Raw genomic sequence first — 26096 nt, 5'->3', positions numbered from 1 at the left:
GTTGATAGCCATGAATATAAATCAGAAGTTAGGAATTGTGGAAAATTGATAAGGGAAGCCAAGGAACGCAAGGAGAAATCTAAGGCCAGTCGAGTTAAGGACAATAAGAAGGAGTTTTTAAAATATAATAGGAACAAAAAGAATCCTGACAATGCTGTTGGTCCATTGCTAGATGGAAATGCTAGAATTATCAATAATAATGCAGAAAAGGTAGAAGTGTTTAATAAATATTTCTGTTCTGTGTTTGTGGAAAAAAACAGATGATGAGATAGATTCATCACAGGGTGATGATAACACTCTTTCCGTTCCATTACTATCTCTGGAGGCAGGGCCGGCTCCAGATCCCAGCGCGCCAAGCGCGCGCTTGGGGCGGCGTCCCAGCGGGAGGGCGACAGGCGGCTCCGGCGGACCTCCCGCAGGCATGCCTGCGGAAGGTCCGCTGGGACCGCAGCTCCAGTAGACCTCCCGCAGACGTGCCTGCGGAGGGGCCGCTGGTCCCGCGGCTCCGGTGGAGCATCCGCAGGCATGCCTGCGGGAGGTACACCAGAGCCGCGGGACCGGCAACCGCTAGAGCGCCCCCCCCGCAGCATGCCGCCCTGCTTGGGGCGGCGGAAATCCTAGAGCCGCCCCTGTCTGGAGGATATTAAACAAACACTACTAAAATAAGTCATTTTTAAATCAGCAAGTCCAGAGAACTTGCATCCAAGAGTTTTAAAAGAGCTGGGGAGGCCCTCGCTGGACCATTAATGTTGATTTTTCAGTAAATCTTGGAGCACTAAGGAAATTCCATAACACTTGTAGAAAGCTAATGTTGTGCCAATTTTTTAAAAAGGTAAATGGGATGACTCGGGTAATTATTGGCCATCAATCCCCAGAAAGATAATGTGGTAGCTGATACAGGACTCAATTAATAAAGAATTAAAGGAGGGTAATGTAATTAATGCTAGTCAACAAGGGTTTATGGAAAGCAGATCCTGTCACACTTAATTTTTTTTTTTGATGAGATGATAAACTTGATTGATAAAGGCAATAGTGTTGACATAATATACTTAGACTTCTGTGAGGCATTTGACTTGGTACCACATGACATTTCAATTAAAAAAACCACAATGATATAAAGTTAACATGGTGCACACATTAAATGGATTAAAAATTGGCTAACTGATAGGTCTCAAAATGTAACTATAAATGGAGAATCATCATCAAGCTGGTATATTTCCAGTGGAGTCCCACAGGGATTGGTTCTTGGCTCTGTTGCTATTTAACATTTTTTAAAATGGGGGAGTGGTAAATAATGAAGAGAATGAGTCACTGCTTCAGAGCGATCTGGATTGCATGGTAAACTGGGCACAAGCAAAAAAATGTGTTTTAATACAGCTAAGTGTATACAGGGTGGGAGACTCTGCACTGGGAAGCAGTGACTCTGAGAGAGATTTTTGGAGGCCGTCGAGAATAATCAACTAAACCGGAGATCCAGTGTGACGCTGTGGCCAAAAGAGCTAATGTGATCCTAGGATGCATAAACAGGAATCTTGAGTCGAAGATTATTTTACCTCTGTGTTTGACACTGGTGTGACCACTGCTGGAATCCTGCGGCCAGTTCTGGTGTCCACAATGCAAGACGGAGGTTGATAAATGGGAGAGGGTTCAGCAAAGAGCCATGGGAATGATTAAAGGGTTAAAAAACCTGCCGTATAGTGATCGAGCTCCTTGAGTCTGTCTGTTTAGCTTAACAAAGAGAAGGTCCAGGGGGGACTTGATCTCAGTCTATAAGTATCTACGTGGGCTTGTCAGTCTAGCAGAGAGAGGTCTAACACGACCCAATGGCTGGAAGTTGAAGTTAGACCGATTCAGGCTGGAAATAACGGTACATTTTTGAAAGTGAGAGTAATTAACCATTGAGCAGTTATCAAGGGTCATGGTAGATTTTCCATCATTGACAGTATTTAAATGCAGACTGGAGGTTTTTCTAAAAATTCTGCTCTAGGAATTATTTTGGGGCAGTTTCATGGCCTGTGTTACACAGGAGGTCAGACTAGATCAGGGGTAGGCAACCTATGGCACACGTGCCACAGGCAGCACGCAAGCTGATTTTCAGTGGCACTCACACTGCCTGGGGCCTGGCCACCCATCCGGGGGGGCTCTGCATTTTAATTTAATTTTAAATGAAGCTTCTTAAATGTTTTAAAAACCTTATTTACTTTACATACAACAATAGCTTAGTTGTATATTATAGACTTATAGAAAGAGACCTTCTAAAAACGTTAACATGTATTACTGGCACGCAAAACCTTAAATTAGAGTGAATAAATGAAGACTCGTCACACCACTTCTGAAAGGTTGCCAACCCATGGACTAGATGATCGCAGTGGTCCCTTCTGGTCTTGGAATCAGCAAATATAATCATTACGATTCATAGACTCATAGAAGATTAGGTTTGGAAGGTACCTCAGGAGGTCATCTTGTCCAACCCCCTGCTCAAAGCAGGACCAACTGTGACTTGGGGGCTGACTGGGGACTGGGGGGGATCTGGTATATCTAGCAGCAGCAGCAAAATAGCAGCAAAAGTCAATGCCTGACACTTCTGTCTCCTGTCTCCTAGCCGGGCGCCCTCTGGCTGCACAAAGGTGTTGGTGTAAGGGACAAGGGACAGGTGACCTCGGAGAAGAAGAAAGCAGCGAGGAGGGAGGAGGGGGAGGGGGCAGACTGGGCTGGGCTGGGAAAAAAAGAGGGAAGCAGGAGAGAGGGGCTCTGATCCCGGGGGGGGGGGGGGCAAGCCCCAGATGGACAACAGGGGGGGGGATGTTATCTGTGCCTGCAAGTGTGACTGTGTGACTTGTTCCTCTCTAAAAAAACCTTCTTTTCTTTCTGCTGGCTGGCTGAGAGTGTGGTGGCAGAAGGGGAGGGGGTGCAGGGGGGACTCCCCCACACTCCGTGACACCAACCTCAACTAAATCATCCCAGCCAGGGCTTTGTCAAGCCTGACCTTAAAAACCTCTAAGGATGGAGATGCCACCACCTCCCTAGATAACCCATTCCAGTGCTTCACCACCCTCCTAGTGAAAAAGTTTTTCCTAATACCCAACTTAGACCTCCCCCACTGCAACTTGAGACCATTGTTGCCACCACTGAGAACAGCCGAGCTCCATCCTCTTTGGAACCCCCCTTCATTTGTATTTATTATATTTTGTCTTTATTATAATTGATATTTTTAATCATTAGCTGTTATCTGTCAACAATGTGTTCTGTGCTAAATGGGACCCAAATATAAACAGAGTTGCTTAGAAACTATGGGCCCAAAATGCATAATACCTAGGGTTGCACTTAGTACAGTGCAGTAATAACAGGTTAGAAAAGTGATAATAACAAAGTTGTAACCACTTCTAACCTTGAATAAGTGTTTTGAGGTTTGGGCTTTAAGAAATAAAACAGGTAAGATAAGATGATCTTGTAAGAGGGGAAGCTTAGGGACTGTCATTTGGGTTTCCTGGTCTCGCTCTTCTCCCCTGTACTTCATTGCTAAGATGGATAACGTGTGTGTGTGTGCGCGCACGCACATGGGGTGGGAGTGAGGCACATCACAAAAGAAATGGCTTTTGGGGTCTTGATCTGTCCACTAGAGTAGCAAGCAGGCGGTGCTTAAAGAGATGTGGTCTGATTTCTCGGAGGTTTATTCTTTAGTATGTCTGACATCTGTTGGGATTTCTTAGTTCGCTTTTCTCTTCTGTAACTCATTGCAGCACATGGTTGTGATTTTATAGCTAGCTGGGTTGGTTACAATGCATGCAGGTTTTTAGGGGGAAACCAAGAAATGGAAAGACTGAGTAAATATACCAGGAAGGGGCTGACAGCACCATTAAAAGTACAAAGTTTGGTCTATAAAACAACCTACTTGAGTAGGGTTTTGCTTGAAGGAGAGGGAGAGTAGTTTAGTGCTGGGAGTAAAGGAATCTGGACTCCTCCTGTCTCCTTTAGCTCTTGCATTGACTCACTATGAAACCTAGAGCTGTAGCTCACGAAAGCTCATGCTAAAATAAATTTGTTAGTCTTTAAGGTGCCACAAGTACTCCTGTTCTTTTGCGGATACAGACTAACACGGCTGCTACTCTGAAACCCATTTTAACATGATGGTGATAAACATACCTACCTCCTGGGAGCATGGGAGGGATTGTCTACATGGGGAATTGCTCTGGTTTATTTAACAAAAGGTGTGAATTTAAACCAGTGCAAACCCATGTAGACATTTTTACATCAGTTTAGTTTAATCCGATTAGGAACAGGTTTGAGCTAAACCAGTAGCCCCTCTTAAACTGAAATCAGAGCATTTCACACAGAGGGTTGCACTGGTTCAACTAACCTAGGCCTTGGCTACACTTGAGAGTTACAGCGCTGGTGGTGGCTTTACAGCGCTGTAACTCACTCCCCGTCCACACTGGCAAGGCACATACAGCGCTGGCTACAGCGCTGCTTGTACTCCACCTCGACGAGAGGAATAAAGAGAATTGCGCTGCTGCTGCAGCGCTGGGGTGCCAGTGTAAACAGGGAATAATCTTACTACGCTGTAACTGACCTCTGGAACCTTCCCATAATGCTTTTAAGTAAAGATAACTCTCTTTGTTTTGTTGTGATGCCTCTGTTTGTTTTGTTGTGAACTCTGAGCTCCCGGAGCTGCTTATCAAAAAACCAAACACAGCTCCTGTTTGCTGTGAAGGAACAGAGGCAGGGAGCTCCCTTTGGAACGCCCACAGCTAGTGTTTGCTTGAAGAGAGGGGGAAGGAAGGGGCTTGAGGAGAGAAGCAGCCCGGCGGGCGGGGGGGGTGTCCGTTTCGGAGCGGCTACTTATCTGGTCTGTGAGAAAAAAACAAACGGCTGCTATTTGCTTTCAGTGAGTGAGAGAGGGGTGGGGGAGGGGGTCGGAACTTGCAGCTGCTGACAGAGTGTCGGCTCCAAAAATCCACTCTCTCTCTCCCCCCACGCTCCCTGTCACACCCCACCCCACCCTTTTGAAAATCACGTTGCAGCCACTTGAACGCTGGGATAGCTGCCCACAATGCACCGCTCCCAATGCCGCTGCAGATGCTGCAAATGTGGCCACGACAGTGCACTGGTAGCTCTCAGTGTGGCCAGACTGCAGCGCTTTCCCTACTCAGCTGTACGAAGGCAGGTTTAACTCCCAGCGCTGTACAGCTGCAAGTGTAGCCATACCCCTAGTTTAATTAAACCAGTGCAAGTCTGTGTGTAGCCAAAGCCTGAGTATTAATTAATTAACGAGCATGAAACGCTTTGAGATCCCAGGTGGAGGGGTGCTGTAGAAGTGAAGCGCCAACGCTCATTATTTTGGTTTAGACCAGGCTTATTTTGCTGTAGCTTAAGTCGATTAGGAAGAAGTTTCAGATAAACTGAAAGAAGCCCCTCTTAAACCAAAATCAGACGATCTCTACAAGGTTTTACACTGGCTCAACTATAAACCAGTTCAGCTAAAGCAGTGCAAGTGTGCATGCGGACAAGGCCTCGGGTCCGCCCTCACCTTCTTCTCTGTCCAGCTGATCCTGGGTAGGGTGAGCTGTCCCGAGTGTAAGGCTGTGTCTCCCCCCACGTTGATTAGAGAAAGGGAAAGCAGAATGAGTGATTGTCCTCAGCTTTGTACCTTGTTTCCTCATGTAGGCCAATGGCAGCATTTCTCACTGAAATGGCACCAGTGCACGTGGCTGCACAAGGCGTCAGGCAGTGGAGAAAACAATACAACAAACAAGAGTTGTGGAAGGAATATCAACACCCCCCCCATGCTTGGAGGATGCTTTCCGTGGGGCAGGGTACCCCATCATTGCCTGAGACAGGGCTTCTTCCACTGAAGCTGGTGCTAGTCACGGTCAGAGATGGGCCCCTGGCTAGAGGGACCCCGGGTCTGATCCAGTCTGGCAGGTCCTGTGCTCCTGATCAGGCCCAACGGGCGTAGTCACCAGCTGGTAGGGAGGAAGGGGCTGCAACTGCTTCTCTTCGGCATTTAAAGGGCCAGTGATGAGACAAGCCTGCAAGGGGAGGTTCCTGGGTAAAGGGGGAGCTTCCATGGTGACTAGGTGGTGGTGGAAAAAACTGCTTGAAGAGAAGGGACATTTCTCCGGGTGTCGCCCTGGGGTTTGAGGCAGCTGGGTCTTTGTGCTGACGCCATATTTCTGTTGGCAAGAGCTGAGCCAGACAGTCTGTGTTCAGCGGCCTATGCTGCACTGCCCAGATGAAGCCCAAAATGGTGGGTTTCGGTGCCGTCCTCTTGCCCATAAACCAAACGCCCTGGGTGCATGTGATGTGCCCGAGGGCCTGGCCTTCTGTGGGTTCAGGGGCCTTTGTGTGCCCCCAGCATGCTGACAGTCAGGCCTTTTCTCTCTCGCTGTCCCTGACCGCAAGGCCTGGTACTGAAAAAGAATAACATGGAGGGAGTTCTCCTGGGCAGGCACCTGTGACAAAGGCTCCCGGGGCTGGTTCAGCCGTGGCCCTCCAAGTTCCACGTTGCTTGCAGAGTGCTTGCCATCACCGGGGTTCTCACCATCTCTCTTTCCTTCCCTGCAGGACATGCGGAAACATGTCACCATGACGCTCCTGGATACAGAGCAGTCCTACGTGGAGTCCCTCCGCACCCTGATGCAGGTATCGTGCTGCGGAGTCCGTGCAGACCGCCCCGGGGAGGGGAAGCAGGGGATCGAGCACACAAACCCATGGACTACATGCAGAGATTGGAACCTGTGTCCCACATGGGGCATCGAGGCTGGGACACAAGACCCATTCCAAAAAACAGAGTCCTTTAGCTATCAGTAGTAGTGGGGCTTTTATCATATGCAGGTATTCATCCACTAGAGGGCAGTGCTGTGCATAGCTATGGCTCCGAAAGCAGGGTAGTGAGTATGGTACTATCAGGTCTGGGTCTCTTTCCCTTTGCAAATGATCCTGCTGTCTCCCCTACCTCAAAAGAAGCTGGGCAGGCCTCTCGCTAGACTGGGATTGTCAGTGTCTGTATCATTGTGCTGCAGTAGCGAGCACAGGGCCAGATCCTGCCTTCACGTACAACTGAGGATGTCATTGGGGCTGCAGGGCTGGAATGTGGCCCATAGCCATCGTGGGAGCGGTGATGTCTTAGGTAGCAAGGACCAGTTCCATGGAGGACTTTGACTGTCAAGGCAGAGACCCTGAACTGGCCTCTGTGTTCGGTGGGAGCCTACGGGGAGAGGAGAGCGCTGGGGTGCTGTGCTCACTGCGACCTGTGACAGCATCCTCTCTCTCTTGTCTGGGGCTAGCTTTAGACACTCAACCTTCATGCAGGCCCTGAGAAAGCAGGGAGATGGTGCTGCTTCCAGTGGGTGTAAAGGAGGCGCAGAGCTGGGAGCGGTCTGCATGCTGCTAACACCTCGCTGCGCCCCCAGTGGCCCTGCCTAGATGCTGGATACCCTGGGAAAGAGGCATGAACTTTACCGGACTCCGCAGGTGACAGCTCTGGGATTGGAGCAAGAGGGGCCCAGAATGGCCCTCTAAGTTCGGTCTGGGCGTAACAACCTGAGCTGTTCCCCACCACAGGCTCATGGAGGCGGGATGGTACTTGGGGACCAGCAGTGTCGCACGCTGCAGAGAAGTCCAGCGGGATGAGTGTGGCTGTAGCTCCCTTGCCTAGGGACCGGAGGAGGCAGTCCATCACGGCAGCGAGTGCTGCCGCGGCCGGCAGCCTGACTCAGAGGAGGCCCTGCCTCCCCAGACAATAGCTGACGTTCTGCTCTCCAGAGGGGCTCTGGACTCCTGTCCCTTGGGATGGGCGTGAAGTGTTTGATGTTAGATGTCTCTACATGCAGACAGATTTCCCCAGACAGGCAGGTGTTTAACTTTGCAGGGTCCGCACTGGAATAACTCTGGACAGTGTTACATGACACTTTGTAACACTGATCTTCATTAACCACTTGGAACAAAATCTGTATTCCCAGGCCCATCTGCCTTCAGGGACCTTTGAATGAACTCTGTAAGGAGAGGACTTTGAACAGCTACCTGCACCTGGGGGTGACCTGGTAGGATGTGCAGCAGCTGATATCCAGCTTCATATTCATAAACTGCTGCTAAGCCATGACATGTCCCCATAGACCTGGGGAATGCAATGGCTTTAAGAAGTCACTAAGGCTATGGCTACACTTGCACTTCAAAGCGCTGCCGCGGCAGCGCTTTGAAGCACTAAGTGTAGTCGAAGCGCCAGCGCTGGGAGAGAGCTCTCCCAGCGCTGTCCGTACTCCACCTCCCTGTGGGGAATAACGTACAGCGCTGGGAGCCGCGCTCCCAGCGCTGGGGCTTTGACCACACTGGCGCTTTGCAGCGCCGCAATTTGCAGCGCTGGAGAGGGTGTGTTTTCACACCCTGCTGCAGCGCTGCAAATTTGCAAGTGTAGCCATGGCCTCAGTCTCTGCTATAGCCAGCCAGCTGCAGCCAGAATACAGAGGTGGCCAAGATAGAGACCCCGGAGCATTCACATATGACCTTGGAGAAATCTCTCATGAAGCCTGTGGTTGCCCTTGTCTCTGATACAGAGGAGGGGACCTATGGAGATTACGAGGATAAACCACCTCTGGATTCTCCCCAGGCTGCCGTGCAATATTAATGATGACAAAGTTAATCAAGGAGCCCATGGAAGAGACATCCCCAGAGCAGGAACAATCTTGCAGCAGCATGGAGATGCATTAGATGTTTGTGTCCAGATTGTGTTGGTCTAGAAGTGAGCTGCTCAAGAAGCTCAGCTGGCTACTGTTAGTGCTAAAAGGGACCCGCACAGGGAGCAGAAATTGGGCATGTGCCCTTTTTAGTCTTTGTGAGGCATAAAAACGGCCCCAAAGGATGGGGGTTTTGGATACGGAGCATTATTTTTAATCTTTGTTTCTAATAGAGTAGCACGTAGAGGATTAGGGTCACATTGTGCTAGGTACAAATATAGAGCAGGACAATCCCTGCCCTGAAGAGCTCAAACTAATCTAAGCTGAGAGGGAGCGGCTGGCCTAGCAGAGGCAGGAAAGGATGGTCCAGATATTGGGGTGCTTGCCTGGAACTCGGCTGTCCCAGGTTCAATCTCCTGTCCTGCCACAGGCATTCTGCATGACCTTGGGCAAGTCACTTAGGCTCTGTCTACACTGCAGACCTTATAGTGGCACAGCTGCACTGCCGTAAGGTCTCCTGTGTAGACGCTCTTTGCCGATGGGGGAGAGCTCTCCTGCCAGCATAATTAAACCACCCGAAACAAGTGGCAGTAGCTATGACAGCAGGAGAGCATCTCCCACCAACGTAGCACTGTCACACCAGCGCTTTTGTCCATGAAACTTATGTCGGTCAGGGGTGTGCTTTTTCACACCCTGACTGACAAAAGTCCTAGTGTAGACAAGACTCCCGCGTCTCAGTTCCCCGTCTGTACAGTGAGAAGAACAGCACTGGCCTACCTCAGAGGGGTGGGGTGAGACTAAATGTTAAAGACTGGGAGAAGCTCCTACACCACGGTGATGAGGGCCATATAAATAGATAGCCGAGATGAGGGACACTACACAAACAATGTGTGTTAACACAGTGCCAGCGGCTTTGCATCTTCCATCCCCTACGTCCTCTCTCAGTGAATAGACGGGCGGATTCTCTCCCCTGAGGTCCTAGCTCCTTAGTGGGAGACCAGCAAAAGTCCTTCAGCTCCCAGAGAAAAAGGAAGCAGACAGATTTGACTCCGATGCAGCGACACCAAGAATACAGCGACTGGCAGGCATGAAAGGCTGCTCCTTGCAGGGTGGTTTTTCTGCTGCTTGTTCAGCTACAGCTTTGATTTATTTCTTTGTAAAAGAAAACCCTTTGGTCTAACCCAAGCCAGAAAGGCTCTGCTTTTCAGGGAATGGCCTTGGAGCCACGGTGCACAGGAGCTAGGGAAAAAATAGCCCTGAGGCTTAGGAGAGAACCGCATGATGCAGAACATAAGCTCTCCGGACGATGCACAAACGCTTCCCCTAGGATATCCCATGATGCCCAGGGAGCTCACTCCAGGGAAGGGAGGCTTGGAGTTCAGAGAGGCACTGGCTTTGTGGGGATGATTAACAGGCCAAGGAATGTTCCCATCACAGCTGCTTCAGCCCATCAGGCTGTGAGAAGGTGCTTTCTGTGGGACCGTGCTGCTCAGAGCCACGGGGCTGAGGCCAGGCAGTTACATTTAGTAGGAGCATTTCTTTCTCTTTCTCTGCTGGGACTGCCAGGCTGGATACGGGCGCTTAGCTTGAAACCAGATGTGAGCTCACGAAACAGTTGTGTTCCCCCTTTAGATTTATAGGGTGAGATTCTGGCCCCATTGAAGTCAGTGGACATTTTGCTATTGATTGCAATGGAGCCAGGATTTCTCCTTGCAACAAGGAGAAAGTGCCTCTCCCAAGCTCTCAGCCCCTTTGACAGAATGTTAAAAAAATGCACTAAAATAACATCAGCTCCACACATAGTCTCATTGTGATCTCCCTTCCCCCACCCCTCCCCTGGCCCCCGGCTGTTCATTGTATTTGCATATTGTCACTCATTAACGCTGTAGTAAGCTTGTAAGTTCTTCCGGGCCGGGATGGGTGTGTACAACACCTAGCACAACGCGGTTCTGATCCCTGATTGGGACCTCTAGGTGTCACCGTCATCTGAACCATCATTACATGACTGGCCACAGAGATCGAATCAACCGTCTGCTACCCGGCCTGCAGTCACGCCATATCCTGTCCCGTCGCGCCCCTTCCTGCTCAAATGCCCGGGCAAGTCGATGGGCCTTGCAACGTACTCGGAAGGTCACCAGATTCAGGCTGCTCCAGACCAAGCACCGGTGTCATTTCACCACCTGACAAGCTCTCGGCAGGGGCAGCCCTGCCTCGAGAGCCTGGCAGCAGCTGGCAAAGCTACCGACCACGCTGGCAAGGGCCCCATGCAAAAGAACCAGACTGCAAGTTTCAGGCAAGATGCAGCTGCCATGTGATCATGCGACACCAGCTGGCAGTGTGGCAGTGCCCCCCCCACCCCGCCGTGAAATCTGATGCCAAATTATGCATATGCCCCTTCAATCAAATGTGCCGATGTCACCTTCATGATGACTTCTGGTTGGTTCCCCGAGCCTCCCAGCACCATCTCGCTTTTATCCAATGGACCTTCAGCGAGCTAGCTGACATCCGCACCTCAAGCATTGGGGAAGGTCATTGAGGGCACTGGCTGGGTCGGATGAAGTAGAGTTCATGCCTCCTCCTCCCAACAGCCCCCTAGACTCACTGAACATGGGAGGTGCCTGGAGGAAAGCTCCATGCACAAGAGCAATCGCTCCCAGATTTGTGCAGTAAGAATGAACCCTCTGTGGGGGGAACCCCGTCTGCTCCCATTGCAGCTCACAGGGGAGCCAACACCTCGTGAAGGCAGCTGATAGCTCCCACAGTCTAAGCATGGATGCCCAATGTCTGTCCCTCACCAAGAGAGGAGGTAGCAGTTCTCACCCCTTAACCTTCCTTGCAAAGATCCTGGAAGGCTCAGTTAATGAATGTTTGAGAAGCCCTCTGAGATCATGGGCATTATGATGGGGGTGAGGGATAGCTCTGTGGTTTAAGCATTGGCCTGCTAAACCGAGGGTTGTGAGTTCAATCCTTGAGGGGGCCACTTAGGGATCTGGGGCAAAATCAGTACTTGGTCCTACTAATGAAGGCAGGGGGCTGGACTCAATGACCTTTCAGCATCCCTTCCAACCCTATGGGATAGGGATAAAAAAAATCCTCATTGTGAAAATGGGGGAATAAGAGGTTAAGTGATTTGGCAAAAGGTCAAACAGCAAAGCAGTGTCACAGCCAGGAATGAAACCCAGGAGTTCTGGCTGCCAGCCTCTTGCTCCAACCCCTAAACACACTCCATTCCCCACTACGTGTTAACTCAACCCCAGTGATTATGGCAAATGAGAGATGTTAGTCTGAGACCATTTGGTTTTAAAGTCAGTGGAACTTATTTCTGGGCAAGATCCTAAATCCAGATGAAAAGTATGTTCTCTGGCTAAGGCCTTGTATCCTGAAGCTCATCCCAGAATGACTGAAAACAGCTTTATTCTAAACTCCCAAATAAAGGGGGGGATTTCTCATGTTTCCTGTCCCCTGTGCGGCATTAGAAGCCCCACTGCAGTCTAACCTTTTAAATGAACCCTACATCGGTCCCATCTCCTGAAGTGGAGAACTGTGCCAATAATCTGAGCCATGTGAACTGCATGTCATCTAGGCATGTATACAAAGGGGAAGTGTCACCATGTCTGAGGCCAGCTGGCCGTTGAGTGAGTAGAAGCACCCAAGGTCGTCCTCATTTCACCGGGCCGTTTGGAATGCGCTGCCGGAACTGGCCTCCCTCAATCAAATCCTGGCCTCAGCTTGGCAGCGAGCAGCTCAGGTCACCCCGGGCCTCTCATTGCAAGCCCCCGGCTTTTAGTCACTCATAACTTTTCGAAGACTTTGCTCCAACCTGGGGATCAACACTGAGGGAAATGGCCTGGAATAAGTGAGGAAATACCTGTTTTCCGAGGTCTCAGATAAGAGATTTGCCCAGGATCATATAGCAAGTCTGGGGCAGGCCCACGTCTTTTGAGTCCTACTCCAGCGTCCTAACACAGGACCATCTGGCTCAGCAGGGTGGTAGTCAGCATTATGTCTGGTAGTGAATGTTCGCAGCATTGTGTTTCCATGGGAAGCGTAACTCCTGAATCCTTTCACTGGGGCTGATGCAAGATGTGGATTTTGCAACCTGGTCGCTTGAGCAATAAGGGCCCAGCTTTGTCCCCAGATACACAAGCACAACTTCCTCTGACGTCAGTGAGCATCACCCACACGCAGCTGAGCGCGCTCAGGGGCTGCAGTGGTGGGAAAGAACCAAAATAGAATATCACGGCAGAGGGGGCAGAATCCGCTCCAGGGGTCCTGATTGTGAAAGGCCCCTCAGCCCAGCCTCCTGCTTGGCACCTGCACTCTTATAATGCAGAAAGACACCCAGGACCCAGTCTGTGGGCACGTAGGTGGTGATTAAGTGGCACCACTGTTCCCGCGTTATTTTTGTGCCTGCCCTAGTAAATAATGATTTTATCCCACTGGCCAAAAGCTTGGCCCCCTTCTCTGCTCGCTGTGCACCACGCCAACAGCGCAGCAAGGACAGAACCGGCCTGGCTGGCTTCCAGCCACCCTCCCACAGCACCTCTGGCACGGGGTGGGGAGGAGGCATTGCTGTAATCCAAGTTCCCAGGAAGCTGCATGGCCGCCCAACCGCGCAGGCGCTCAGTGAACCAGCCCAGAGCGGGGACCTGCCGGGGGAGGGGAGGGGCACCCCTCCCCCAGCCCCCAACCTGCCATGGGAGGGGCGCCCCTCCCCAGCCCCAACTCAGCCCGCGGCCCGGACCTGTCATGGCCGGGGCGGGGCAGCCGGATCGGGCCCAGGCCAGCCCCAGGTGTGGGCAGGGCAGCGTGGCCGGACCAGTCCCAGAGCGGCCCGGACCCAGTCGCAGCCAGGGCAGTGAGGCCCGCCCCCGCCCCCGCCCCGGAGCGGCCCAGACCCAGCAACGACCCGACCCCGTAGCAGCCCTCCCCTGACTCGGACCTGATGGGGCAGGGGGAGGGGCACCTATCCTCCAGCCCCAGAGCTCCTGTGGTGGGGAGAGAGCGCTGGGGGGAGCCCTCTTTCCCCACTATAGCCCCGGAGCACCCTCCTGCACCCCAAACCCCTCATCCCCTCCCCCACCCCAGAGCCCGCACCCCCAGCCGGAGCCCTCACACCCCTGCACCTCACTCCTCTGCCCCAGCCCTGAGCCCCTCCTCCCCGTCCCCACCCCAGAGCCCACACCCCCAGCTGGAGCCCTCACACCCCTGCACCCCAACCCTCTGCCCCAGCCCTGAGCCCCTCCTCCCGGCCCCACCCAGAGCCCGCACCCCCAGCCGGAGCCCTCACACCCCTGCACCCCACTCCTCTGCCCCAGCCCTGAGCCCCTCCTCCCCGGTCCCACCCCAGAGCCTGCACCCCCAGCCAGAGCCTTCACACCCCTGCACCCCACTCCTCTGCCCCAGCCCTGAGCCCCTCCTCCCCGGCCCCACCCCAGAGCCCTCACCCCCAGCTGGAGCCCTCACACCCCTGCACCCCACCCCTCTGCCCCAGCCCTGAGCCCCTCCTCCCCGGCCCCACCCCAGAGCCCGCACCCCCAGCCGGAGCCCTCACACCCCTGCACCCCAACCCTCTGCCCCAGCCCTGAGCCCCTCCTCCCCGGCCCCACCCCAGAGCCCGCACCCCCAGCCGGAGCCCTCACACCCCTGCACCCCACTCCTCTGCCCCAGCCCTGAGCCTCCTCCTCCCGGCCCCACCCCAGAGCCCGCACCCCAGCTGGAGCCCTCACACCCCTGCACCTCACTCCTCTGCCCCAGCCCTGAGCCCCTCCTCCCCGGCCCCACCCCAGAGCCCGCACCCCCAGCCGGAGCCTTCACACCCCTGCACCTCACTCCTCTGCCCCAGCCCTGAGCCCCCTCCCACACTCGAACCCCTTGGCCCCACCCCAACCACATGAATTTTGTTATGTGCACCAATGGGAAGGTGATGTGTCACACACAACCTCCATACACCGGTGCACATAACCAAATTCATTCCTCACGTGGGTGGGAAAGATCAGAGGGAACACTGCATAGCCTGCTTTCCTCTGGCTATGCCCAGCATCCAGCTGGCTCCCTGGGACCTGAGAGCAGCTGGAAAAGTCTCTGAGCCTCTCTGAACCCTCTGGAGCTGGTGCAAAACTGCTCTTGGGATCAGGAAACCCCAGCGAATCCCCCACCTTCTTGCAGCTAGAGGACAGAGGGATGATCTCTGGGGTTAGGGCTAAACCCCACTGAACTGCACAGTCAGTGGGCTGCTGGCTAGGGCCAATGCAGCACAAACTGATTTCCACGGTGCAGCCGTGACTTTGTGCCACATGAGTTTCCCCTCGGAGTGCCCTGCCTGCATCCTGGAGCTCACACACTGGACCGCCCATCCCTTTGGTGCTGTGTAATGCAGCAAATTTCCATCTCAGCAGCACCTGGGGGCAATCATCCACCATGGAGAACGTCAGAAGCTAAGGGAGCAGGCACTTGGTTGGCTTGAAGGACCGGGTGGCTAATAAGCATTTAGAGTCCTTGAATTCACACGGTGAAGTTCCTGGAAATGTGCTTGTCTTATTCATGTATGCTGCCCGGCAAAGCACACCGCCCCCAGGCATGACTGGTGCAGGAGATGGAACATGTAGTGAAGGAGCAAGCTGTCCCCTCCCCCCACCCCGCACTTCTATTCCCACAAAGTGAATTAAAACGTCTTCTGTTCCAGCGCTGCAGATGGCTGTTTTGAGGTGGTGGGAGTGGGAACAGCTGAGGAGTCCTCCAGCTTTTTGTGTCTTTGGGGTTTGCAGGGCATGCCTGTCTGTCCAGCTAGCCATCAAGAGAGGTAGGGCACTAGCCAGGGACTCAGGACACCTGGCTTCTGTTCCTGATTGTCCCACTCACCTGGTGTGTGACCATCGGCAAGTCACTCGACCGCTCTGTGCCTCAGTTTCCCCTCTCACCACTTGTCCGTCCTGTAAGCTCTTAGAGCAGGGCCTGTCCCTCACTCTGTGTATGTACAGCACCTAGCACACTGGGGCCCTGATCTCAGCTGGGACCTCGACAAATAGGACTCACCATCCTTACATTGGTACAGTTCACAAGCCCACATTTGGCTGTAATTCCATTGTGACTTCTTGGTGGCGCTCAGTGAGGTGGGGAACTGAATAACACAGGCCTGCCACTCCTTGCAGTTACACCCGTTCCTGGGTCTGCCTGTACCGGAGCTGGAGGTGTGATTTCCAGCTCAGGGATGTGCACTCCGTTGGATCGAGCAAACGGGCTAAAACCAGAAGTGTAGCCATAGCAGCACAGGTGTCAGGCTGGGCCAGTCACCCCAAGTACCGTTCCCTCTCACCATCCCACCCCAGCTCCCTGGGTGCTTGCTCTGACCCTGTGTACCTCCATGGACTTCGGGGGTGTTATTGGTGCTTTACAATGGTATACATGAGAAGTCCTGCTGGTGTCGGCTGACAGACTGGCCACCTCTCTGAACTAGAGGTTGGAGCCAAGCTGCAAAACCTGGATCTGGGTTTGAGTCTGGATTTCAAACCCGCCACTAGGTTTGAGGGTGTGGTGATCTGGCGTTCTGGTTCGACTCGTCAGGAAGGTAGGAGAGGCTGTCATCCTGAAACTGGGATTTGGGTTCCAGTCTGGAATTCACAGTCCCCATCCCCCCCACAACGTGTATGAGGGAGTTCAGATTTTTGAGGGGGTGGTTTATTTGGTGAGCATGGGTAATGTGCTCGGTGCTGTACAGCACAGAGAGTCAGTGTCCCCCGCCTCAAGGAACTGTCCTCAGCCTGGCTCCCGAGGTGAGGAGCTGCGACAAGACCCAACAAGCTCTTCACCATCAACTCCCCGCCTCCATCTTTGCTCTCAGCACCTCCCCCACCCCTCCACAATCCTCTCATCTGACTGCCCTCCCACTGCCGGCTTTGAACTTCTGCCCTGCTGACCCCTGAGCCAGGCATCATCTACCCCCTCTCCTTCCCGCCCTGTCCTCCTCACGCCAGTAGACTGCTCACCTGCTGCTCCATCTGTTGTCTTGTCCGGCTTAGGGCCTGATCCACAGCCCACACCAGTCAGTGGAAAGACTCCCACAGATGTCAGTGGGCTGTGATCCAGGCCTTAGTCCATAAGGGGATGTCTACACTGCCGTGTAAGCCCAGGGTTCCGACTCAAGCTCAGGCCTGATCCCCTTTCCATCTACACACAAATCACACTAACCCAGAGTCCTAGGCCCCCTGGGGATGAGGGTCTGAGCCTGAGTTAAGCCAGGACCCAGGGGTTAAGCCCTGTTGCTTTGCAGTGCAGACACAGCCCCAGCAGACTCATGCTCTGGGACTCCACCAAAAGTATCACACAGGCCAAAGTTCTTTGTCCTCTGGACAGTCCAATTTGGTGGACAGTCAAGTTTTCCTAGGCTGCACCACGAACCAAGGGCTAGAAAGGCCACACTTCAGGAGAGCGCTAGGAAGTCTGGGAGGTGGCTGGTTGGACTCAAGCCTGCCTTTTGCAGTGCGGACGCCGGAGCCCTGGTTTCGGGTCCGGGTTAGAAAATTCTTGACCTTGGGTTGACAGTCAGTGTAGATGCTCAAGCCCTGGGTTCTCTAACCCAGGGTCCACTGACTCAAGTTCCACTAAGCTGAGGCTTACATTGCAGTGTAGACATACCCCGAGCCTGTGTGGATGGGGTAAGTGCCTTTACCCTGTAGAGCAGATCCTGAGAGCTGCGCACTCCAGGCTGCATCTCCCATTGACTACAAGGCTTTCCTGAATACCTGCATCCCGCTACCACTGACGTCAATGGCAAGACTTCCATGGACTTCAGCAGGGGCAGGGCCTCAGTCCGTCAAGTGCCGTGTGAGGGCCTGATCCTGTAAGTTGCAGTGTGCCCTCAGCCCCCAGTGATATCTCAGGATCAGGCCCTTCATGTGCAGCACCGAGCGGCCATCAGATTAGGCCACGGATGCTGGACTGCGGCACCTCCAATGAACCAGGCAGGAGCAGCGTGCCATGCAGCCATCCCAAACTCTCACCAGTTGGACTGTTGTAAACAGCACCCCATTGATTCCGTCGCTTCCCCGGACCCTCGGCGCTATTGAGAGGTGCTGAGGGTGGACCCGGCCACTTGGGGTGGGAAAGGAGAGAGGTGGGGCAGGAGTGGTAGGCTAAGCCGCGAGAGCATTTCATTTGTTCCGCGGCACAGTTGACTTGTTTCATGAGCATCCCTTGGACTGCGAGTGACTGCAAAGCCCATAGACTCTGAGCACATTTCCTTTGTACTTTGTCTCTGTGGGTAGTTTACATGGAGTCTCTTGTAAGCAAGCGCCATCATTGGGTTGTGCTGGAAGTTCTGGCTAGATTACAGCCGTGGAACGGCGAGGGGAGATTTTTACGGAAATGTAGCTCTCACTTGATAGATTAAACTTGTAAACAGCTGGGGTTGCAAACCAGCTGAAACACACCGCTGTTAAAAACCACCTTATAACCTTTCCAGTAAGGATCGCAGAATACTCTGCATAGATGAGTAATTATTATCCCATTTACAGGTGGGGAAACTGAGGCACAGGTGCTTCCCTTTGCTATGACTCACTCTTGGGGGGCAAGAATGGGTTTTAATTACAGGGGGGCAGTGATTTCTTTAATCCACACTAGTTTGATGAACCCCATAGAGTAGCTTGAGGAGGGTAGGTGCCCTTAGACTCCATCCTGTCCCTGACTCCGCCGATGGGATGATTTGATATTTTTTTTATTATTATTATTTTTGTAGGGTTACATGAAGCCCTTGAAGCAGCCAGAAAACTCGATCCTCTGCGACCCGTCCTTGGTGGACGAGATATTCGACCAGATCCCCGAGTTGCTGGAGCACCACGAGCAATTCCTGGAGCAGGTCCACAACTGTGTGCAGAACTGGCATGAGAAGCAGAAAGTGGGAGACGTCCTGGTACAATCTGTAAGTGCAGCAAACCTCCCCCCACACATACCCTGCGTTACGGCACCTGGGGCCCTTGCTGGGCAAGGTTCACATTGACTTCAGCCGAAGGATGGGGACCTGTGTGCCAATGACAAGAATCCATATTAACTTGTCCAGGGTAACTTTAATCCACAGGACACGGGGAAGGTCAGCCCTGTGCCAGATATGGAAGTGAGTCATTATTTGATGATCTGGGCATGGGTAACATAAACTAACCACTGTGCCTATAAATGGACGGAACCATGGAGCAGTAAAGCTCTTAATAAGAGCAGGAAGCCCAGGCAAGAGTGCCAAGTGCAGATTGCGTCGCTCTTGCGCATGGTGGTGAGCTGTGCCTGTCCGGACTTCATTGCTGCCTGGCTGGGTAAATGCTCCCCATCATGAGTAACAGTTGCACAATCTGGCACCTCTTTAGAAATGACATTAGGAGGCTGAAACTTGGCATTCTCTTGTAATGGGCCAGATCCTGCTCGCCTTCCCTGCTGCGGCTCCGGGCTTGCGCTGGTGGAACTGAGATCAGGATCTGGCCCGGTGACTCCAGATCAAGATGGCTCCGTTCCCCAGGCCAAAAACCAAAAATGGTTTTTCTGAGCCCTACCAGCCCACCTTAGATGTGAAAAATCCAGCCAGGCTGCCTCTGATCTCACCCCCTGGAATGAAGAGCCCCCATCAGAAGTTAGCTGACAGCGTGGTTGGCGAGGCGCTAGGCAGAACAGAATCCAGTTTGTCTTGACCACGAGCAGGCAGGCCTCAAGGACACACCAACACCCACACCCCTGAGAGCAGGTCCAGTGAGTTCGAAGGTGCCTTTTCTAGAGTCTTGCTCCTGCTTCTTCTCTAGCCTCAGAAAAGGACATGTGGCAGGGGAAGTTAGGACCCTAGTTCTAATCCCAGCTCCGCCACTGGCCAGCCATTTGGCCCTGAGAAAGCCACTTACCTTCCTGGTGTCTCCTCTGTAAGCTGGGGAGGATAACTCCCAGCTCTCAGAGGGTGGTCAGGCTTACTTAGCTTTTGTGATGTGCTCTGTGCAGCGCCCCAGAAATGCCAAGCCTCGTCAGAAATAAAACGGACAGCATCTGAGATCACGGTTTGGCGCACAAGGTTTGGTGGTTTCTCCAGGAGAGTCCTGAGAGCCCCAGATGTCCCAGTTGTATAGGGACAGTCCCAATCTTCGAGGCTTTGTCTTATATAGGTGCCTATTAACCCCCCACTCCCATCCCAATTTCCACCCCGTCCCAGTTTTTCACACTTGCTATCTGGTCACCCTAATCTACACTTGTATTTAGTGGCAAAACTTCCCCACCCTGGCTAACCCAGACAAGCTCCTCCAGGGGAGGAAACAATGCAAGCCCTTGTGTCAACAGGACTCCTGCTACTGCTAGCACCAGCTGGTCGCGCTGCATCGGGGTCACCAGACGTGGGACATTCTTTGCCAATGAACTCTAGTCCAGGCAGGCCTGAGTTCCTCCCCCTGCCTCCTGGTGATAGACTCCCTGCTGACCGAAGTCTGCCTTCACAGCTGAGCAGCGGTATATGTACTTCAGGGACGTAAACAGCTGCAGACATAAAGAAGGAGGGGTGGAATCAAATAAGTTTGAGAACCACTGCTCCAGAGTCCCAGCAGGGGTCACCCTGCAGGGCTTGGTACAGATCAGCAGGAGGCGCTCTCCACCACAGGGCTTCCATGGCGTCTAGAGTTCTGTGGCCTGTGTTCTGCCAGAGGTCAGACCAAAAGATCGCGGGGTTCCCTTCTGGCCTTGGAATCTGTGACTCTGGGCCAGCCTGAGGAGGACGGTACCAAGCCTTGGTCCTGAATCCTGATCTTCCTGAGTGCAGCACACTGCACTGCTGCTTCCACGCACAGGCTGGTGAGACAGATCATTCCCACAGAAGCCTCTTTGCACGGCAACTGCTGCCTGGCAGCAGAGATGTGTGCAGGCGGCACCAGGGGCTTATTGCCAATCCTGGTGCCATCTGGGTAGGCTGGGCACTAGTGCCTCACCCCAAAGGTAGTGCTGCTGGAGCAGCGGTGCGGCCTCCCAGAAAGATTCGGCAGTGACAGACCCTGCTGGCACGCCCCACTGTGAGGGGGTGGCCTGTCTGGCTAGACTGCAAACTCTTTGGGGCAGGGTCTTTCTCTCTTCTCGTGATGTGGATGTACAGCTCCCAGCACAGTGAGGCCCTGATCTCCATGTGGGCCCTCTCAGCGCTGCCGCAGTACAGATGACAAAGCCCGGTAATTCAGAGAGCCTTAAGACTGGAAGGGAGAACACAACACCTCCGTCACCAGATTGTTACCATTGTTTCGGGAAGGGACGCTGGGAACCGAGCAGCTGTGACTGGAGTGCACGAGCGCTATCCTTCCAAAGGGAGCCCAGCACGGAGCAAGGACGAGGCAGCAGGCTGGACAAGGGGACGGGGGGGTCTCTGCACAGTCCCAGCATGGGTTACACACAGCCCTGTGCCATCCCGAACATTTCCAAGTCAGCCTCTTCACACGGCGTTCCCTTCCCACTGGCCCCACGGCTGGGGCACAGGGACCTGTGCAGCCCCTGCCTGACTCCCACAGCAGCTGCCTGTCTGATAAATGAGCAGGGACAAGCAGACTCTAATGATTCAATCAAGCTGGGTTTAATGCACACTCTGTCCCTGGCAATTAAAATGGAAACCAGACTGGTGCTGGCATCCTAGCCTCTCACCTAATGAACTGCATGATGCCACGGGGCTTTCACAGAGCTCTGCTGTTTAGCTGGAGATGATGGTGGAGGATTGTGCAGCACAGGACCGGGGAGACACCATTCAGTAATAAAGGAGAACGAGACAAGTTCAAGGCAGAACAAGCTGGCTCAGCTGGGGCAGGGCTGCCCAGAGGATTCAGGGGGCCTGGGGTCTTCAGCGGTGGGGCTCCTTCCGCTCCGGGTCTTCGGGGCACTTCGGTGGCAGGTTCCGGAGCAAGTGAAGGACCCGCCGCCGAATTGCCGCCAAAGACCCCGAGCGGAAGGAGCCCTCGCTGCCAAATTGCCATCGAAGACCCAGAGCAGAAGGAGCCCTCGCCACTGAATTGCTGCCGAAGACCCGGAGCAGAAGAAGCTCCAGCTCTTTGGCAGCGGGTCCTTCACTCGATCCAGGTGTGTTCGGTGGCACTGAAGGACCTGCCACCAAAGACCGGCCGAAAACTCTCATGGGGGCCCCTGAAAACTCTCGTGGGAGCCTGGGGTCTGGGGCAAATTGCCCCACTTGCCCCCCCCCACCCCGAGTGGCCCTGCTGGAGCCCTGTGGCAGTGTCACCTCAGTAATAAACATGGCCCAGATGACAGATGCCTTGATTAGTGTGATACAGGTGGTGCAGTGGCTGGCGAGATTGCCTGTGGCTCTCAAGACAGGAACGCTGCTGGCGACCATCACAGGGAGGCTTGGGGTGTTCATTTTTCACCATCTCCTCCCAGCACATGGCTAGTCACTGCAGTGAACGTAGCACAGTTGAGGTGGGAAGTCCAAGGTGACCTTCACTGCTTATAATTCTGCCCTGTGAGTTGTGGTGCTGCGCAGGCGTTCCGGATTGGGTGAGGCGTATGTGCCAGTGGGTGTTTGGGGGGAGTCTGATTTTGCTCGTGTTTGTGTAGCAGAAGAGTTGTGTTTTGCGTGTAGGTGTGTGTTCAAGGGCAATGCCGTGTGTGTTCAGAGCTGTTGGCATGCACATGGTAGTGCTTATGCGAAGATGTGAACAAGTTGGAGTGTGGTGTGTGTCTACTACACAAGTGTGGAGCCTTTTCTTTGCTAGTATTTATATCCCCACAGTGCCTACGAGCTCTAAGGAAGGATCAGGCCCCACTTGTGCTAGGTGCTGTACAAACAGTGGAAAGAAGAAGACATCAGACAGCACACAACAGGTGGATGAAACAGACAGGTGGGAGTGGGGAGTGGGAGAGTTTATAAAATCTAGAGTTTAGCCTAAGAGCAGGAGGCTCAGTTCACCACAGGGCCAGACAGTAGTGACTTGGAGGCATGACAGTGTTAGCATTGCAGACGTTCTAAGCAGCAGTGGGTGTGCATTCACAGGTGTGTTGGAAAATGTCCCAGACACACCTGAGGCAGGGCATGCATTTGATTGGCCTCTGCCTGGTCCCGGCTTTTCTAGCTGCTGGAGGACCAAGTCTCGCTGGTTCCACCAGCAGATCCTAGAAGGTCTCTCAAGGCAACCCATAGAGGTCCAAACGGATTGGTCTTCTCTTCCAAAAGGATAGTGTGCCAAGACAACGGAGCCTAAAATGGGGGCACCCTGTCACAAAGGGGCCTCAGGCATTGATGCAACTTGGTCCCTCCTGTTCACTGCCTGTGGCACACAATACTTCAGTCTCCTGAGGGCTGTAATACTTTGGTCTAATTCGGTTGCAGGGCTTGGTGTGTGTCTGTTGGGTGGTGGTTAGTGGCCTGGGTTAGGAGATCAGACGGATGATCTGGTGGTCCCTTCTGACCTGAAACTCTGTGGTTGCTTATGTGAATGAGGATGTGTTCCTAGATACATATCAGGGTTTGGTGGGTTGGTGGCTTTAATCTGCAACCTCAACTGGTGTCAACAGGCATAATGCCATTGTAGTCAGCGGAGCTTTCCCACTTCACTCCAGCTGAGATTCTGCCCTGGGATGTGTGTGTGGTGTTGGCATCTTGGAGGTGCGCGTGTGTGGGTGCTGGGGTGCTGAATGCCTCCATCCCATGGTGGTTCGGATTAATTAGCTGGTGTTTGTACAGCATTTTAAAGATGCAGTGTGCTAAGGATTCTTGTGGGGATTGTGATTTTGAAAGGGGAATCGTCTTTTAAATACATACTTTAATGCTGACGTCAAACAAGGTCTTTCATCATTAATAACCAGCCCCTTGAGCATATTGATTACCTCCCAACCCAGAAAAAGTGAGAGGCTGCTCAGAAAGCAAAGGCCAGCAGCTCTAGAAACATAATTTCTGGCCCCGGTGCCCTTGTCACTAGGGCAGTGGTGCCATCAGACTGTGCTATGTGCCTCGTCTCTATTTTGAAGGATTCTCGGTTCCTGATCTTTCATTTTGCACAAGCTAAAACCAACAGCAGATATCGATCTATGGCCTTGGAGCAGTCTGGCTGCTGCTCAGCGCCCAGCCTCGGGCAGGAATGTTACAAAGTTCCCAAAACTGTTTTCGAGCAGACCTTGGAGAAAGCATCTAGGAAGCATCCGCAAGGCCTGAATGGGCGATCACAGCATCACTAGAAAGGGAGTGAAGATACCGCATGGATTTATGGCTCATTCCCTTCACGATCTCAGCGACGGCATGAATCACAGTGATGGTGGTGTGCAATCTGTCAGGCTGGAGTATCATTGGGAGGGGGCTGATGAGCTGTTCTCTGGGTTAGAGGGAGCCCAGGGCATGAGGCAGCTGCCAGTGTGTGTACACACAAGGGAGCATTCAGGTTTGTCTAGGCTTACCTCCTGTCACAGTCCACATGGGACTTTGGTTTCTCTTCCCGTCTTTCCTAAGCTAAGCAGGCTCTGTTCAAGGGCTAGGGTGGGGAACCTTTAAGCGGAAAGCCAAGTGCCGCAGAATGTTAATAGTAAACCAGCGTCCAGGGAGCTGTGTTACTGCATGAGCTGGGCTGCTTTTTCCACCGCCCTGCACCCTGTACTGCCAATTACATCTGTGCAGAATGGGTGCAAAACACTCCATGGCCCGTTCCACAGCCAGTGTCCCTTGCTGCAGCTGAACTGAAGCCAGTGGCACTGGCTCGACTTCCGGCTGAAGATTTGACCCATAACAGGATCCTTGAATTGAAGGCCGTGGAGCTGGGCTGAGGTTCTGGTCCTGTCGCTATGGTCTGGTAGTGTTCTATACTCACTCTGATCAGGTGTGACTGACGACACAGGGGACAAAGCAGGGGCTGGTATTTGCAATAAGATCTAGAACCCCAGCTCCTGACTCTTTGTGGAGATATTAACCCGGGTATCCTGGCCAAGATCCAGCTTTTGCTGAAGACGTTCTCTGAATTCCCTCTGCAGTTGAAGTGAAGAAGCAAAGTGCTGGGGGATGGAGGGGTGTTTGGATGAAGGGAGCTGTATAAAGGCTCTTGCTCCAAGCCCCGCCTCGAGGAAGCGATGCCAGTGCTGGGAAGGAGTGGTAATGGGATGGCACACACAAGAGGCAAACCAGGCCTAGTGCTCCCTCCCACACCCAATCCCTTTTTCAGCCTTCTCCTTGATTTTGGCAGGGGCAGGGCCATGCTGGAGCCAGGAGCCAATTGAGCTTGTGGCCACTGTGGGCTGTTTAAAGCCACGCTGCTTGGGCCAGATGGAATCCACACAGTGTTAAGGGTTGCCTCGGTCGAGCCAGCGCTAGACTTCGGAACATCTCCTGGCCACCTGCTCTGATGCTGTTTAAAATCAAGCTGCATTTGAGCCAGGGAGGAGAGAAACGCTGCACGGCTCCTTGCCAGGAGGTAGCTCTTGCTCCGGGGAGCGGAAGCAGGCCAGCTGCACGACAGATGTTCCCACTAGGCTGTAGTACTCCGGAGCCCAAGATGTATATGTGTGTAATTTACTCGAGCTACTACCACCATATTTTGTGTTATCAGAGTGCAGCATCGTTGCCCAGGGTAAGCAGGTACAGAGGCAAAGAGCTGGGGTGTTTAAAGGAGAACACACATTTGTAATGTTGCTTTTTCAGATGTGAATGATACTGCAAGGCAGGGAAGGATGGACTTGCGATTAAGGGTCAGGTCTCGGAGATGTGGATCCTGCTATTGTGAGGAACTTTTCCTGGCTAGCGAAAGGATCTGAGTCCTCGCTCCCTCTCCCTTTATGCAGAGGTCTGCCTGACCTCGAGGACTTTCCTTCTGCTCTCCTGTGTGGCAGAGTCCTCGTAACCCCAACAAGGCTAGGCCCAGGATTCCTGGGGGGCTCGACCCCCAACAAGCTTTTTGTGGTCACTAGGACAGGGGCTAGGGTGTCCCCACTCCGGGGTGCTCTCTCCGCACTGGATGCTTCCCTGACCCACTGATCGTTGCATATAGTTCAAAGCAAATACAATTTATTAAACAACAACCAATTTAAAAAAATGGGAAAGGTTAAAGGAAAACACGTCACCCTGCTCTGTGGCATGGACACATCATAACCAGCGTCTCTGTAAGGGCAGTTCACAGTCTGTTCCTCACACATCCCAGGCCTCCTACCCAGGCTTGGCCGTGCTGCAGGGACGCTGCGGGTCGGACACTTGCTCTGGCAGTGGCCACACGCCCTCAGGCTCTAAGAAGCAGGACCCTTCTTTCCAGCATCACCCCCGCCCGGTTGGGGTTACGATCCCCCTTCGAGTCCAGCCTGCCATACCGTTTGGCTGGGAACGTCTCCCTGCACTGAACCCGCTGCCCAGGGTCCCCCTCGCTCTCCCCAGCTGCTCATAGCACCCGGCTTCGGACTGCTCCAGTCCAGCTCCAGCTCCACCACTCTGCCTCAGCTCCAGCTCCACTC

At 53.3% G+C, this 26096-nt stretch overlaps 1 protein-coding gene across 1 annotated transcript in view; it reads left to right on the top strand.

The window, feature by feature from the left end:
• Nucleotides 1–26096, top strand: part of ARHGEF17 (Rho guanine nucleotide exchange factor 17) — a 247429-nt gene that overhangs the window by 160781 nt on the left and 60552 nt on the right. Inside the window, exons 2-3 of the mRNA XM_039485741.1 lie at nt 6565–6642; nt 18406–18588. Of these exons, the coding sequence (XP_039341675.1) occupies nt 6565–6642; nt 18406–18588 (261 nt within the window). The remainder of the gene's footprint in view (nt 1–6564; nt 6643–18405; nt 18589–26096) is intronic.

This window comes from Mauremys reevesii, linkage group 1 (genome assembly GCF_016161935.1).
Source record: "Mauremys reevesii isolate NIE-2019 linkage group 1, ASM1616193v1, whole genome shotgun sequence".
NCBI classification, from domain to species: domain Eukaryota; kingdom Metazoa; phylum Chordata; order Testudines; family Geoemydidae; genus Mauremys; species Mauremys reevesii.
Note: the sequence above shows the minus strand (reverse complement) of the source record. Positions and strands in the feature narration are given on the sequence as shown.